Source organism: Brassica oleracea, chromosome C8, assembly GCF_000695525.1.
Source record: "Brassica oleracea var. oleracea cultivar TO1000 chromosome C8, BOL, whole genome shotgun sequence".
NCBI lineage: Eukaryota > Viridiplantae > Streptophyta > Magnoliopsida > Brassicales > Brassicaceae > Brassica > Brassica oleracea.
The window spans coordinates 40,497,970-40,511,678 of record NC_027755.1 but is presented as its reverse complement, the minus strand read 5'-3'; the positions used below and the strand labels follow the sequence as shown (position 1 = coordinate 40,511,678).

General features: G+C 39.8%; 2 protein-coding genes across 4 annotated transcripts; one reads left to right on the top strand and one right to left on the bottom strand.

The window, feature by feature from the left end:
- Nucleotides 1-1,807: 1,807 nt before the first annotated feature.
- Nucleotides 1,808-7,354, top strand: LOC106311748 (ATPase family AAA domain-containing protein At1g05910-like). Of its 2 annotated transcripts, XM_013749021.1 has the most exons (12): nucleotides 1,810-1,931; nucleotides 2,047-2,149; nucleotides 2,262-2,535; nucleotides 2,827-2,928; nucleotides 3,016-4,854; nucleotides 4,933-5,121; nucleotides 5,295-5,431; nucleotides 5,514-5,756; nucleotides 5,915-6,101; nucleotides 6,225-6,290; nucleotides 6,374-6,623; nucleotides 6,720-7,314. In XM_013749021.1, the coding sequence occupies exons 3-12, from the start codon at nucleotides 2,308-2,310 to the stop codon at nucleotides 7,127-7,129; spliced, it is 3,651 nt and encodes a 1,216-aa protein (XP_013604475.1). In that variant the 5' UTR covers nucleotides 1,810-1,931; nucleotides 2,047-2,149; nucleotides 2,262-2,307; the 3' UTR covers nucleotides 7,130-7,314. The 2 variants fall into 2 exon arrangements, with proteins under 2 accessions (XP_013604474.1, XP_013604475.1); XM_013749020.1 differs by lacking the exon at nucleotides 2,047-2,149 and having other exon boundaries at nucleotides 1,808-1,931; nucleotides 6,720-7,354.
- LOC106311749 lies at nucleotides 7,348-13,127 on the bottom strand. Of its 2 annotated transcripts, none has more exons than XM_013749022.1 (20): nucleotides 13,041-13,127; nucleotides 12,772-12,948; nucleotides 12,280-12,685; nucleotides 12,049-12,196; nucleotides 11,678-11,788; nucleotides 11,390-11,600; nucleotides 10,831-11,251; nucleotides 10,602-10,749; nucleotides 10,298-10,408; nucleotides 9,990-10,200; nucleotides 9,431-9,854; nucleotides 9,203-9,350; nucleotides 8,979-9,095; nucleotides 8,740-8,881; nucleotides 8,461-8,658; nucleotides 8,157-8,375; nucleotides 8,019-8,085; nucleotides 7,794-7,930; nucleotides 7,648-7,714; nucleotides 7,348-7,567 (listed from the first exon to the last, which is right to left on the bottom strand). In XM_013749022.1, the coding sequence occupies exons 2-20, from the start codon at nucleotides 12,919-12,921 to the stop codon at nucleotides 7,401-7,403; spliced, it is 3,603 nt and encodes a 1,200-aa protein (XP_013604476.1). In that variant the 5' UTR covers nucleotides 12,922-12,948; nucleotides 13,041-13,127; the 3' UTR covers nucleotides 7,348-7,400. The 2 variants fall into 2 exon arrangements, 1 of the variants encoding a protein (XP_013604476.1); XR_001264083.1 differs by having other exon boundaries at nucleotides 7,535-7,567; nucleotides 7,805-7,930.
- Nucleotides 13,128-13,709: the final 582 nt, after the last annotated feature.

Here is a 13,709-nt window from a genome sequence, read left to right as displayed (position 1 = left end):
TATAGTTGGTCATTAAAATTTAATTCGCTACTATCACTTGCTGTTGCTTGTAGTCTGCAATGCTATTACACCATCTCCAAATGGTTCACCGTATTTTCACTCTAAAATAAAATAATTTTATAATATAGTTGTGATTTCACTCTAAAATAAAATAATTTTATAATATAGTTGTGATATACTTCCATGGTATACTCTATTTTAAAGACATTCACCCTACTTTCACTCTAAAATATAGTAATTTTATAATATAGTTGTGATCCCTGTTCAAAAATGCGGCCGCCTAGCCGCTTAATCGTCCGCCTAGGCGGTAGTCGCAGACTGAACATGGCGAAGAGGACCAACTCGGTGACTCTACGCGGGGTTGCGATTTTTTCATTACTCGCCCGCGTAATACTAAAACGCGGCGGAAAATAATAAAATCGGTTGATAAATGTCAGTCCAAACTCAATTAAAATCAAAGCCGAAGAAGGCCAGACACACACTTAACACGTCGTTGCTTTAATTGAGATTGATCTTCGATACCTGAAACCCTAATCGAAAAAGTGGAGACAAAATCAAGCGTTGAACTGAAGCGTGGAGATGAAATCAAACGTGGATTGAGAGTTAGAGACGAACTGATGCTGAATCAACTTCATCAACAGCCAACCTTCCTCTGTTTCACGAACTGGAGGTAATTTCGTTTCTATTCTTCGTAATAACCAATGTCACAATCGTTCAGTCATGTTGTAGAAGTTCTTAAAGATGAAAAAAAAACCATTTAGATTGTTGAGTTTTTATATTTTATGAGTTTTGTAAAACTGTTGTTGAGTTCTGAAAATTTTATGAGCATTACTGATTCTTACATGTGTTATCTCTTGTTTTAGGAGTTCTACAAGATGGAGGAAGAATCATCTTAGGGTGTTTTACAAGTTTTGTGTGTATGGATAACTCACTTTAGGTTGTTAGTGAAGCTTTTTAACTTAGTTCTTAAACACTTGTTAAGTTTTGAAACTTTTTTAACCAATTTGATGTCTTTCTTTTCCTAGATCACGGAATTTTAATGTTTTTGAACCTTAGTTTCACGTTTGATTGTATATTCATATGTAAAAAAATGATGTTTTTTTTGTTTGTCGTTGCAGGGATACGTTACAATATCTAACACATCTTCCCATTCATGGTGATTACTTTATCTTCGACAACAAAGGATGAAAACCTTTTCTGTATGTTCTCAAGATCAAGACAATCTATTTTTGTTTATTCCATGAATTGGATGTAATGGATTACTATGTTTATCTATGAACGATATATATATATATATATATATATATATATATATATATAATATGTCTAAAAACTAGGCTCCGCGTATGCCCCGCTTAATCTCCGATTTTTCGGTAACTCGCTAGGCCCGGAGTTACAGCCCGACTAGCGCCTAGCGTAGTTCCGAACAGGGGTTGTGATATGATACTCTAATTTAGAGTGATACACAATAAAAAACAAGTTACTATATATATAGAATAAATCCATCTTTTATTCTATTATATAATAAAAAATAGAGTACCATTGTAGTATTTTTACTCTGAACTCTATTTTTAAGTAGAAAATAGAATGAGGTTGGATCTACCTTGATGTTTAAATGGTATAATTAACGAAACTGAAAGTTTTGGGGTCAATTAATGACGTATGATAAAGTTTGGGGAGTAGTTTCGAAATAATCAAAACTCGTAAGAGAATATCCACGGGCTTACGAAAGGTAGGGATAAAGATATTCCAAAGCCCAAACAGAGAGCGGGGTAGAAACTTTTATTAAAGCAGCAGCCGAAAAAAAAAAACGCTCGAAGAAAAAAAAAGAAGAAAAAAGAGCAAACGAAGACGAACCTGCAAAATTCTCCAGTCTCTCTCCACTGACACTTTCCAGATCTTTCTCTCCTTTCACCTTCTCCAATCTTCAGGTACTCGCGTCTCCACGTTATCATCAATCCCTTAGCCTTGCTCGATTTTTTGCATTATCGTAATTGATTTAGCTCGTTCTGAGTTTCTATAAAGCTAATGCAATCGGATAAACAGTCTGTTACAGCTCTTCGTAAGGAGTAATCTCTTCTACGTTTGAGGAAAGAATCGTTAGATTTGATTGAGCTGATCGCTTCCAGCTTCTAGGGTTTTTGATTAGGTACTTTCGTTGTAGTGACTCTGAGGTTTAGTAGCGTCCCTTGTGGGGTTTATCTTTATGAGTGCATGTCTATTTGAAATGTTGATTTGTGAATCTTGTGTGTGTTTTGTAGCTTATGGAAAGGGGATAGTTAATCAGAGTTAGTTAGCGTTTTCTCTATGCATCCGAAAGGATCAAGTCAAGGAGATGAGACGGATGCTAAGCCCGTTAGAAGCAGCGATAGGCTTAGGAGGAGGCCTAGATTGTATGGTCGCTCGTGCTATTACTACTCACCGAACATGGTGCATAATAGGAAAAGGAAAAACACAAAGACTAGAACGGCAGCTTCGCAGATTGCTAAGATGCTTCATAAAGGGAACAAGCCAGCACGGGCATCAAATGCTGCGGTAAGCACCATCAAATACCTATGTCATTGGATGTAGTTTAGTCTAGTTATGTGAATGAGTGGAAAGAGGAGTTAGTGCTGTTAAGTTTAGTGTTATTTAAAGCATTTGTCCTCCCTTTGAGGTTTAAGTAGATGACAGTTTTTGGTTGAAGTGCCTATTATTTATGCCGCTATGATGTTTTCATTCAGAAGAAGGTGATTATCACTGTCCAACGATAATGGGGTTTGCCCCATACAGTTTATATTACTCTGATTGAACCAGAATGTTGATAACATTGCTAATGACGTGCAGCCAGATGCGTCTGACCTCAGGCGTTCCACTAGGAAGAGAAGAAGTTCTGTAAATCTTGAAGACTATACTGACAGTTCTGGAGCGGAGGATGAAGATATGATGGTCAGGATTATCTGCCTCTTGAAACCTATTTTGTATGTACTGTGTGTGGTATGCCTTCTGAGGATAAGTTTGTGATTATTTTTTCAGAGTCCAGCATATCGAACTTCGAGGAGTAGGGTCAATAATGGAGTTCATCGAAATTTCTCAACTTCAAAAAGTAGAAAGACCATGGAAGCTGATTCGGCACCACGACGTGAAGGCCTCCGTCCTCGTCGTTCAAAGATACTTGCTAATAAACGACTGAAAACAGAATCTGGCGCCAATCGATATTCATCAGAAGAGAAAGATGGCCGAGATGAAACCGAGGACGGAAATGAACTAGATGACCATGATGCTGATGGTGGCGAAAACGAGGTTGAGGGTGAAGACGAGGGTAATGGAGAAGATGAGGGTGATGGCGAAGATGAGGAAGAAGAAGAAGATGGTGATGATGAGGTTGATGAAGAACAGGAGGGAAGAAAGAGATATGATCTGCGAAACCGTGATGAAGTGCGCAGGATGCCTACAGAAGAATTTAATAAGCAACAACAACCTAGGTCTCCTCGGAGAGTGTTGCATCAAGGCATGGGCACCAGGGCTGGAAGGGATGTCAGGAGAGGTGGGTCTCGACTTCACAAGCGCCACCGCTCTACAAGAACAGATGATTCAGATGATTCTCTTCTTGTGGATGAATTGGACCAGGGCCTTGCAATTCCCTGGGCTCGAGGTGGAAACAGATCTGGACCACCTTGGCTATTTGGGGGTATGGACATGCACGGGCCAAGTTCATTGGGGTTGAATGTTGGAGCTTCTGGTTGGGGTCACCAGAGTGATGGTTTAACTGCATTAACCTCCGGGGTTCAGACTGCTGGGCCAAGCTCTAAAGGAGGTGCAGATATTCAGCCACTGCAGATTAATGAGGATATAAATTTTGACGATATTGGTGGGCTGTCCGAATACATTAATGATCTGAAGGAAATGGTTTTCTTTCCGTTGCTGTACCCAGAGTTCTTTGCAAGTTACAACATTACTCCTCCCAGAGGGGTATTACTGTGTGGTCCTCCAGGCACTGGTAAAACACTGATTGCTCGAGCATTGGCATGTGCTGCTTCAAAAGCTGGACAGAAAGTTAGCTTTTATATGCGGAAGGGTGCTGATGTCCTTAGCAAGTGGGTTGGCGAGGCTGAGAGACAACCAAAGCTACTCTTTGAGGAGGCTCAGCGAAATCAGCCGTCGATAATCTTTTTTGATGAAATTGATGGTCTTGCTCCTGTAAGATCTAGCAAACAAGAACAGATACATAATTCTATTGTTTCAACTTTGCTGGCGCTGATGGATGGGCTTGACTCACGTGGTCAAGTTGTTCTCATTGGAGCAACAAACAGGGTAGATGCTATAGATGGAGCATTACGTCGCCCTGGTAGATTCGATCGAGAGTTCACTTTTTCTCTACCAGGCTGCGAAGCAAGAGCTGAAATATTGGATATTCACACTCGTAAATGGAAGAATCCTCCTACAAGAGAACTGAAAGAGGAACTGGCTGCTAGTTGTGTAGGGTACTGTGGTGCTGATCTAAAAGCGTTGTGCACTGAAGCTGCCATTCGTGCTTTTCGTGAGAAATATCCACAAGTCTATACCAGTGATGATAAATATGCCATAGATGTTGGGTTGGTTAAAGTTGACAAAAGTCACTTCGTAGAGGCAATGTCAGCTATAACTCCTGCTGCCCATAGAGGGTCTGTCGTGCAATCCAGACCACTCTCTCCGGTTGTGTTGCCATGTTTACAGCGACACCTCCTTAAATCCATGAGTTTAATATCAGATATTTTCCCCTCGTCAGCCATGTCAGCAGAGTTCACCAATCTGTCAATGCTTTCATTTGGATCCGCAATTCCTCTCGTTTATCGTCCTCGCCTTCTGCTGCTTGGTGGTGAAGGAGTTGGACTGGTAATTGCTTGTCGTTTCTTGTGATTATACTTAGAAGGCTTTATTACTGGGAACTGAATTCACTTGTTAGCTTAACAGGATCATCTTGGACCTGCTATTTTACATGAGCTAGAAAGGTTTCCTATTCATTCTCTGGGACTTCCATCACTTCTTTCGGATCCTGGTGCCAAGACCCCGGAGGAGGCGTTAGTACATATATTTACTGAAGCTAGGAGGACAACACCTTCAATACTTTACATACCGATGTTTAATAATTGGTGGGAAAATGTAAGTGTGTTTCTTGCTACCTAAATTCATTTTGCTGCAGTTACTTTGGGAGATAATATCGCATGTTTGCTTACTAAGTTACTGTAACGCATTATGTTGTCCTACTGGTTGTGTTAGGAACTGCATTGAGTTTTAAGTTGCCAGTCTAATGATCTTGATACTGATGACTGCAGGCGCATGAACAGCTTAGGGCTGTATTTCTGACTTTGTTAGAAGAATTGCCATCAAATCTGCCCATATTGTTACTTGCTACATCTTATGGTGAATTATCTGACATTGAAGACCAGCCAGTATTTGACAATCGATCAGTGTAACTTTTTCATTCTTTTGGTTGTCCATTCACGCTTGTGGTTTTCTACTCAGTTTCTTAGACTGTATAACTTTGCTTTCAGCTATACTGTGGACAAACCATCAAGCGAAGACAGGTCTTTGTTCTTTGACCGTTTGATTGAAGCTGCTCTCTCAGTCATTTCCGGCTTAAATGGCAAACCTGATGGGTCACAAGCCCTTCCAGAACTTCCCAAGGTTGTAAAAGAACCTACAGGTCCAAAACCCGCAGAAATAAAGGCCAAGGTGGAAGCAGAGCAGCATGCCCTCCGACGATTGCGTATGTGTCTCAGGGATGTTTGCAATAGGTAAATTTACATTGGCCTTGACTTTCAATAAACATCCATTCAAAGTGTCTGCTCGACCCATAATCTTATGTATATTCCAGATGAGCGCGTTTTAGTTGTATCTTTTTACTGTTTTTTTTAATATATATTATAACTTGTGGGATATTTTTGTTGTGCAGGATACTATATGATAAAAGATTCAGCGCATTCCACTTCCCAGTTACTGACGAGGATGCTCCAAACTACCGCTCAATAATTCAAAATCCAATGGATACGGCTACTCTGCTACAGCGTGTCGATGCTGGGCAGTACCTCACTTGTTCACCGTTCTTGCAAGATGTTGATCTCATTGTGAAAAATGCCAAGGTGCACTCCTATTTTACAACACACCCACCACCACCACCCCCCACCCCCCCTTTTAAATGACTATAAAACCTTGACAATTTAGAAAACGTGGTACGTGGTCTCATGTTGATCTCATTTATTCAGGCTTACAATGGAGATGATTATGCTGGAGCGAGAATTGTCAGTAGAGCCTATGAGCTTCGAGATGTAGTATGTTTTCAAGTCTCTTTCCATGAAACTTTTTTTTGCAGGCGTATCAGCTTTTCTCTGACATAATTATCTTTATGTTTCAGGTGCTTGGGATGCTGTCGCAGATGGATCCAGCACTGCTAACATATTGTGATAAGATCTCAGCTCAAGGTGGCCCTTCACAGATACCAGATGACCTGAGTGGATCTATCCTTGGCTTAGCTCCCGTGGTGCAGATGGGGACTGTCACTAGAGCAAGTGCCCGACTTCGAAATCTGCAGCCAGAGGCGAATATAGAACGAGATTATGAAGGTCTTAAAAAGCCCAAGAAAACAGCTGATGCTCTCTGTACAGGTAACATGCCACTGGAAACGCATAGTTGATTCTTGTTTTATTGAACAACGCTTGATAATGAGACTCTTCAATACTTGTTTGTGTTGTGATGAACAGATTCTGCTGCAGACAAACACCAAGATCCAGACGTAGAAATGACATCTGTGGAAGCAGCAGGCAATTCAAACTCACCAGCGCCTTGTTCAGCAGATGGTGATGAAGAAGATCAAAGCGAGCAGCAGTCGAGGAAAGAGGAGGCGGCTTGTGCGGAAGAAGTGAGTGGTGACTGTTCCCGAGATTCAGTGAAGTCAGACGAAGACATTTCAAGCGGGATAGAATCTGTGAAGGGAGTGCTCATGGAGCGTACTGAAAACTACAGCATTCCGCAGATGGAGAGGGTTTATACTCGAATCATGAAGGGTGTTCTTGAGACTTTGGACAAGGGGCTTGGTGATGATGATCAAAGCCCTAAGCATTCAATTTTGAGATTTTTATCGGAATTCTCCCAGTGTCGAGCGAATTTCTGAGGCTAATCTTTTCTCATATCGGTCACTAGGTTATAGATTTGCTAAGGAAAGAATGAAAAGGAACCAAAGTTTTTTTTTTTTTAATTTTAAATCCGGATTTTGTCTGACTGGAGAAGTTGCAAGAACAAAAAGTAATTCATTTCTTGTAAAGTTAAACTTGCAACTTAATATCTAAAACATGTCCAAAAGCTGTTGAACGTAATGATCTTTACAACCTTTTCTACTCATGTTGGAAGTTAGTTTGGTCCTCTGAGTTTCTCTTGGATCTCACTCAATCATGACGAGATGTTGATGGCTGTTGTCTTGTGTTGTAGTGTAACCTACGTAGCAGGCAAGCCGCCGCAGATTCCCTAGCTTCCTCAGCATCAAACTTTTCATCTCCACAGATTGTATGCGCAAAGTGAGTCTCCTTTATTCTTACTTCAGCTTCATACCCACCTGTTTTGGACAAAGCAACAACATCCACAAAAGATTTTGAATTAGTAGCATGAATTTCACATATGAGCTCAAATTATTACCATCTGTTGAAGACACACGATAGGTTGGTAGTACCCAGTTATTCTCCAGACATAAATCATCGAGTTTCTGCAACAAATAAGGGATATGAATCTTTTTATTTGAACCTGGAAGTGATCAAGATTAAAGAGTTACCCAAAAATTTTACCTTACACATACTTTTGGTAAAAGGAAGAGGTTCAGAGAGCTTCACTCTCTTGTTGCTTTGAGATTCTTGAAGGTTACGCCTCGGGTATGCCTCATTACAACACTCAAGTATTGTTTCTAGCTGCAGCTCCCAATTACCTATACAACACCCATGATAAAGCATTCAAAAGTTCATGCAAAAATAAAACTCCGGCAGAAAGGTAAGTATATTAGTATATATACATACCTTTGATGTCCTTGATGCGTTTGTCACATTCAGCAATCTCGTCTTCTATGTCTCGCTGCTGAAGAGTCTGGATCCAAGTAAGAAGAGAGCAAATAAGATTAAATTCTTTAATTTTAGATCATATTCTACAGTTAATACCAGCTTATCTCGTTTGCAATGAAGAACTTTCAACGCAGTCTCAGAGAGTGATGTTGCTCTAGAAAGAAGAGTGGTTTGTAGCTCCTCAAGGTTTATGTTAGAGTCATGAGCAGAAGCAGGAGATGCATTATTAAGCTTAAGAATGCTCTTGAGTTTGTCAGTAACAGCTTTCTTCCTCTGGTTCTCTCTTTCCCTTTGATAATTTGAACCAGATCCAACCTTCATTTGCAAAATGGTGATGAAGAGAATACTAGAGATGGAACAGAGAATGTCTAATTAATTGTTTAAGGTTTCAGACTTTCACCTCCGTACCACCTCTCTCTCCATTATCTTTACAAGGGCTCATTTCATTATCTGCATTATTATTAGCCTTCAACGCAACTACCGTCTCAACCTGGGGTTCCACTGCAGGAACTGTTCTTCCTCTCAAGTTACGAGAATAGAACCTGGGAGCAACTTTTTTTCTAGCTTTAGGACTGCTACGTGAAGCATCTTTTCTAGCCTGCAATTTTTTAAATGTTTAAGTTTACTTCTGCAGAGCCATTTTTCCTCAACTCAATTTATCAAAATACCAAATACATACATTAGTATCATTACTCCTTTTTGAAGTAGCATTATCTCCTCCTCTTCCAGGAGTGTCGAAAGCATCAGACTCATCTGGCTTTCCATTCTCATCAAATACAGCTTCTGCTTCTTTCTCTATCACAGATTCAGTGTCTTCTCGCCTAGGAAAAGAAAAAAACAGAAGCAATTAGCATTGCTGCTCCTGAACTGATGCAAAGAATAACAACTTGTAAAAGACAAAAGGGTGCAGATATACACCGGGAGAACCAATCTGTTATTAGACTGGCATATGGAAGAAGGTGGAAGTATTCCACAACGAAACTCGTGGACCATTCAGAGACAGAGAAGCTCTTCTCAAATAAAGGACCTCGCATGCTATATTCATACAGAGAAGAGCAAAGGAAGCTGATTAGTAAATTCCTTTAAAGCTGACATATATGTTGCAGCTAGAGCCTTTCCTTACAATGCCAGAATCTACTTACCATTTAAGTGCTTCTTCCACAGGGAACTCTCCAGAAAATTTGTCTTGTGAAGTGCACTTCATTATGTAAAACTTGGCCGTTGTCTTCTCTTTACTCAATGAGGGTACCAAATGCCTCTCCAAGATCACAACATCTTTGTGATTAATACCTGAAAAAAAATTCAAAACTGTTAAAGTAACTTCCACAACTACACAGTAACCATATGGTTAACCTCTCTCTCTTACTAACCTGTGGCCTCCTTAATAGCTGCAAATGCAACTTTTTGAAAGATAGCCTCTTCATTCTGACCTTCACCAGCAGCAGCTTTCTCAAGTAGTGACCACACACCTTGTGTGATGGAACTATGTTGCAGATAACAACAAGTCTTCTTTGAGTCGACTAACAAGACTGCAACTTTCTTTATGGGCCACTTCTTCAAGCTGGAAAAATCTGAAGAAGCATCCAAGCTCATGGATAAGCTGCATGCATCCACAATAACCTTCTCCAGCAATACAGTTTGTTCCAAAACTCCTTCTCCAGATTCCTTAAAATGGGGCAAGAGAGCAGGCCTCATAACCGTAGTCAAGCTACGGAAAGACTCAAAAGACAAGCGTTCCAGATGAGGATGCTCTCTTCTGTGGTAATAATTGTACAGCAACACAACAGCATGAACCTGAATCAACACCATTTGCAAAAAAAAAAAAAAAACATAAATCAAGAACTCTAAAAGACACAACATTGTTGTCTTAGATGTCTAATTAGAGATTTTGGAGTCCACCAAGAGATTGAGAGGGACTTTAGAACTCACCTGTTTAGCCACTGCTTCACGGACAACCTTGGAAGGAACATCAGTTGGAGAAGGTTTGGGTGGAAGCAAAGGGTCGACTAAGTTCTCTAATAAAGCTCTAATGGCGTCCCCTGTGGGACAAACATCAGACTCATCTGCCTTTCCATTGCTTTCGATCTCATCACACACAGCTTCTACTTCTTTCTCTATCACAAACTCAGCGTCTTCTCGCCTGGAAAAGAACAAACAGAATCAAGAGAGGAGCAAAACAAACTCAGAAACTGATGCAAAGAATAACAATTTGTAAAGACAAGAGGGTTCACATATACCTGGAAAACCAGTCTGCAATTAGATTGGCATAAGGAAGAACATGAAAGTATTCCACTATGGAATTGGTAGACCATTCAGAGAAGCTCTTCTCAAACAAAGGACCTTGCATGCTATTCAAGCGGAGAAGAGCAAAAGAAACTGATTAGGAAATATCAATGCCTCTATATACTTACAAAATAATATAATATCATCTGATCATTTAACTAATGGAAGTAAATAGAGTTCAAAGAGAGCATCTAGCCAAACTTATGAGTCAATCTTTAAATATGAATCAATTTCTTTATAGTGCCAAAATCTACTTACCATTTAAGTGCTTCTTCAACAGGAAACTCTCCAGAAAATTTGTCTTGTGAGGTACATTTCATTATGTAAAACTGGGCCGTTGTCTTCTCTTCACTCAAGGAGTGTACCAAATGCCTCTCCAATATCACAATGTCTTTGTGATTAATACCTGAAAAAGGTTCAATACTAATAAGCATCTTCCAGCAAGAATGCAACTACAGTAACCATATGATTAACCTTTCATACTAACCTGTGGCCTCCTTAATAGCTGCAAATGCAACTTTTTGAAAGATGGCCTCTTCGCTCTGGCCTCCATCAGCAGCAGCTTTCTCTCTCTCAATGGTTTTTTCAAGCAGTGACCACACACCTTGTGTGATGGAACTGTGTTGAAGATAACAGCAAGTTTTCTTTGAGTTAACTAACAGGACTGAAACTTTCTTTATGGGCCACTTAGAAAAATCTGAAGACGCATCTAAGCTCATGGATAAGCTGCATGCATCCACAATAACCTTCTCCAGCAATACAACTCCATCTCCAGATTCCTTAAAATGAGGCAGCAGAGCAGGCTTCACAACCGTAGTCAAGCTACGGAAAAACTCAAAAGACAAGCATTCAAGATGAGGATGCTCTCTTCTGTGGTAATAGTTGTACAGGACCACAACAGCACGAACCTGAATCAACACCGTTTGCAATACACAGAAAGTTAACAAAAGAAAAGGGAAGTCTAAAAGAGACAAACATTGTTGTATTTTCGTCTAATTAGAGATCATGAAGTCGACCAAGAGACAGAGAGGGACTTTAGAAACCACCTGTTTAGCCACAGATTCCCTGAGAGCCATGGAAGGAACATCAGTTGGAGAAGGTCTGAGTGGGAGCAAAGGGTCGACTAAGTTCTCTAACAAAGCTCTAATGGCGTCCTCTGTCAGACAAACATCAGACTCATCTGCCTTTCCATTGCTTTCCATCTCATCACATACAGCTTCTGCTTCTTTCTCTATCACAAACTCAGCGTCGTCTCGCCTGAAAAAGAAAAGAATCAAGAGAGGTGCAAAACAAACTCAGAACTGATGCAAAGATACAAAAGGGTGAACATATACCTTGAAAACCAATCTGCTATTAGATTGGCATATGGAAGAATATGAAAGTATTCAACTGTGGCATTGGTAGACCATTCAGAGAAGCTCTTCTCAAACAAAGGACCCTGCATGCTATTTATGAAGACAAGAGCAAAAGAAACTGATAAGGAAAGATAATAACATAATCTGAGTCAATTTTTTAATAAGTGAATCTATAAGTTTCTCAAACAAAGGACCCTTGCATGCTACTTCATTGTCCAATCATTCAATTAATGAAGTAAAAGCGAGTTCAAGAGACTATCTTCCCAAACTTATGAGTCACTCTTTAAATATTGAAATCAATTTTGTAAATAAATATATAACTTTCCTAACAATGCCAAAAATCTACTTACCAGTTAAGTGCTTCTTCAACAGGGAACTCTCCAGGAAAATTATCTTCTGAAGTGCACTTCATTATGTAAAACTTGGCCGTTGTCTTCTCTTCACTCAAGGAGTGTACTAAATGCCTCTCCAAGATCACAATGTCTTTGTGATTAATACCTGAAAAGTACTCAAAATTGTTAAAAGAAACTTCCAGTAATAATGCAACTACAGTAACCATATGACTAAACACTGTTACTAACCTGTGGCATCCTCAATAGCTGCAAATGCAACTTTTTGGAAGATAGCCTCTTCATGGCCTTCAGCAGCAGCAGTTTTCTCAAGTAGTGACCACACACCTTGTGTGATGGAACTATGTTGCAGATAACAACAAGTCTTCTTTGAGTCGACTAACAAGACTGCAACTTTCCTTATGGGCCACTTCTTCAAGGTGGAAATCTCTGAAGACGCATCCAAGCTCATGGATAAGCTGCATGCATCCACAATAACCTTCTCCAAAACTCCATCTTCTCCAGATTCCTTGAAATGAGGCAGCAGAGCAGGCCTCATAACAGTAGTCAAGCTACGCAACGACTCAAAAGGCAAGCGTTCCAGATGAGGATGCTCTCTTCTGTGGTAGTAATTGTACAGCAGCACAACGGCATGAACCTGAAATCAAACACCAAGATAGATAAAGACACAACCTTTATTGTCTTAAATGTCTAAATTAGAGATTTTTGAAGTCCATAACTCACCTGTTTAGCCACAGATTCACGGAGAGCCTTGGAAGGAACATCACTTGGAGAAGGCTTGGGAGGAAGCAAAGGGTCGACTAAGTTCTCTAACAAAGCTCTAATGGCGTCCTCTGTCGGACAAGCAGGTAAAGAGGAGTCTGCTTCCTCCATAATCTCAATCTCTAAGAGAAAGATTCACTGCACAAAGAGTTTAAGCAAAGAGGGAAGATAAAGTTGAGATCTTTTTTTGTTAATTTCGATTGAAATGAAGAGAAAGTGTGAAACTTTACCGGAAAAGGAAACCCTTTTAGGCGCTTCGTAATGAAATTTCCCTAATTGCCTTTTCTGGAAAATGAGAAAACTTTAGAAAAGTGTCAGCTTTGTAAGCAGAGAGAGACAACAAGGAGTAAGAGGAAGAAGCTCATAAAGACTACTTCATGTGTTAACACAAAAAAGCATTTGTTTTTGTGTTTTTGTGTAAATAATAATGAAAGAAATTCGAAAAGGCGCCAATACTTTTTTGTTTTCCCTGCCCTGGGGTTTGTTTCAATGTAATATTGTATCTATTTCGAGGGTATTTTAGGGAGTTTCATTTCTTGCAAATATTGTATACATAATTTGCTCTTTCTTTCAGTTAAGTGGGTGTGTGTCAGAACTCAGAAGACAAGTGTCTTAATCTCTGTACTACGTTTCTTGAGAACTGAGAAGATCAATGGTGATACTGTTTACTGAAGAACGTGGTGGTGGGTAGTTACACACCAATGCCTGCTGATTCTCATCTTTGTTGTCGGATGGATCCAACCCGTACACGAGTAAGCGGATAGTTATACCAGATGCTAAACGATTATAATAGTAATTTAACAACAGACATGAGACAAATTCGAACAAATTCTCATACTTTCTGTTCAGTTTGAGATTGTTATTTTCCCTTACATTTATATCATCCGCATACAAAACTA

Excerpts from the sequence above, each read along its gene's own strand:
- LOC106311748 (XM_013749020.1), top strand. The coding sequence starts at position 2,308 with ATGCATCCGAAAGGATCAAGTCAAGGAGATGAGACGGATGCTAAGCCC. Across the intron at positions 2,536-2,826 it reads CACGGGCATCAAATGCTGCG|CCAGATGCGTCTGACCTCAG; the intron begins GTAAGCACCATC and ends AATGACGTGCAG. Across the intron at positions 6,624-6,719 it reads AGCTGATGCTCTCTGTACAG|ATTCTGCTGCAGACAAACAC; the intron begins GTAACATGCCAC and ends TGTGATGAACAG.
- LOC106311749 (XM_013749022.1), bottom strand. The coding sequence starts at position 12,921 with ATGGAGGAAGCAGACTCCTCTTTACCTGCTTGTCCGACAGAGGACGCC. Across the intron at positions 11,601-11,677 it reads ATAGCAGATTGGTTTTCAAG|GCGAGACGACGCTGAGTTTG; the intron begins GTATATGTTCAC and ends TTTCTTTTTCAG. Across the intron at positions 8,376-8,460 it reads GAGAGAGAGGTGGTACGGAG|GTTGGATCTGGTTCAAATTA; the intron begins GTGAAAGTCTGA and ends TTGCAAATGAAG.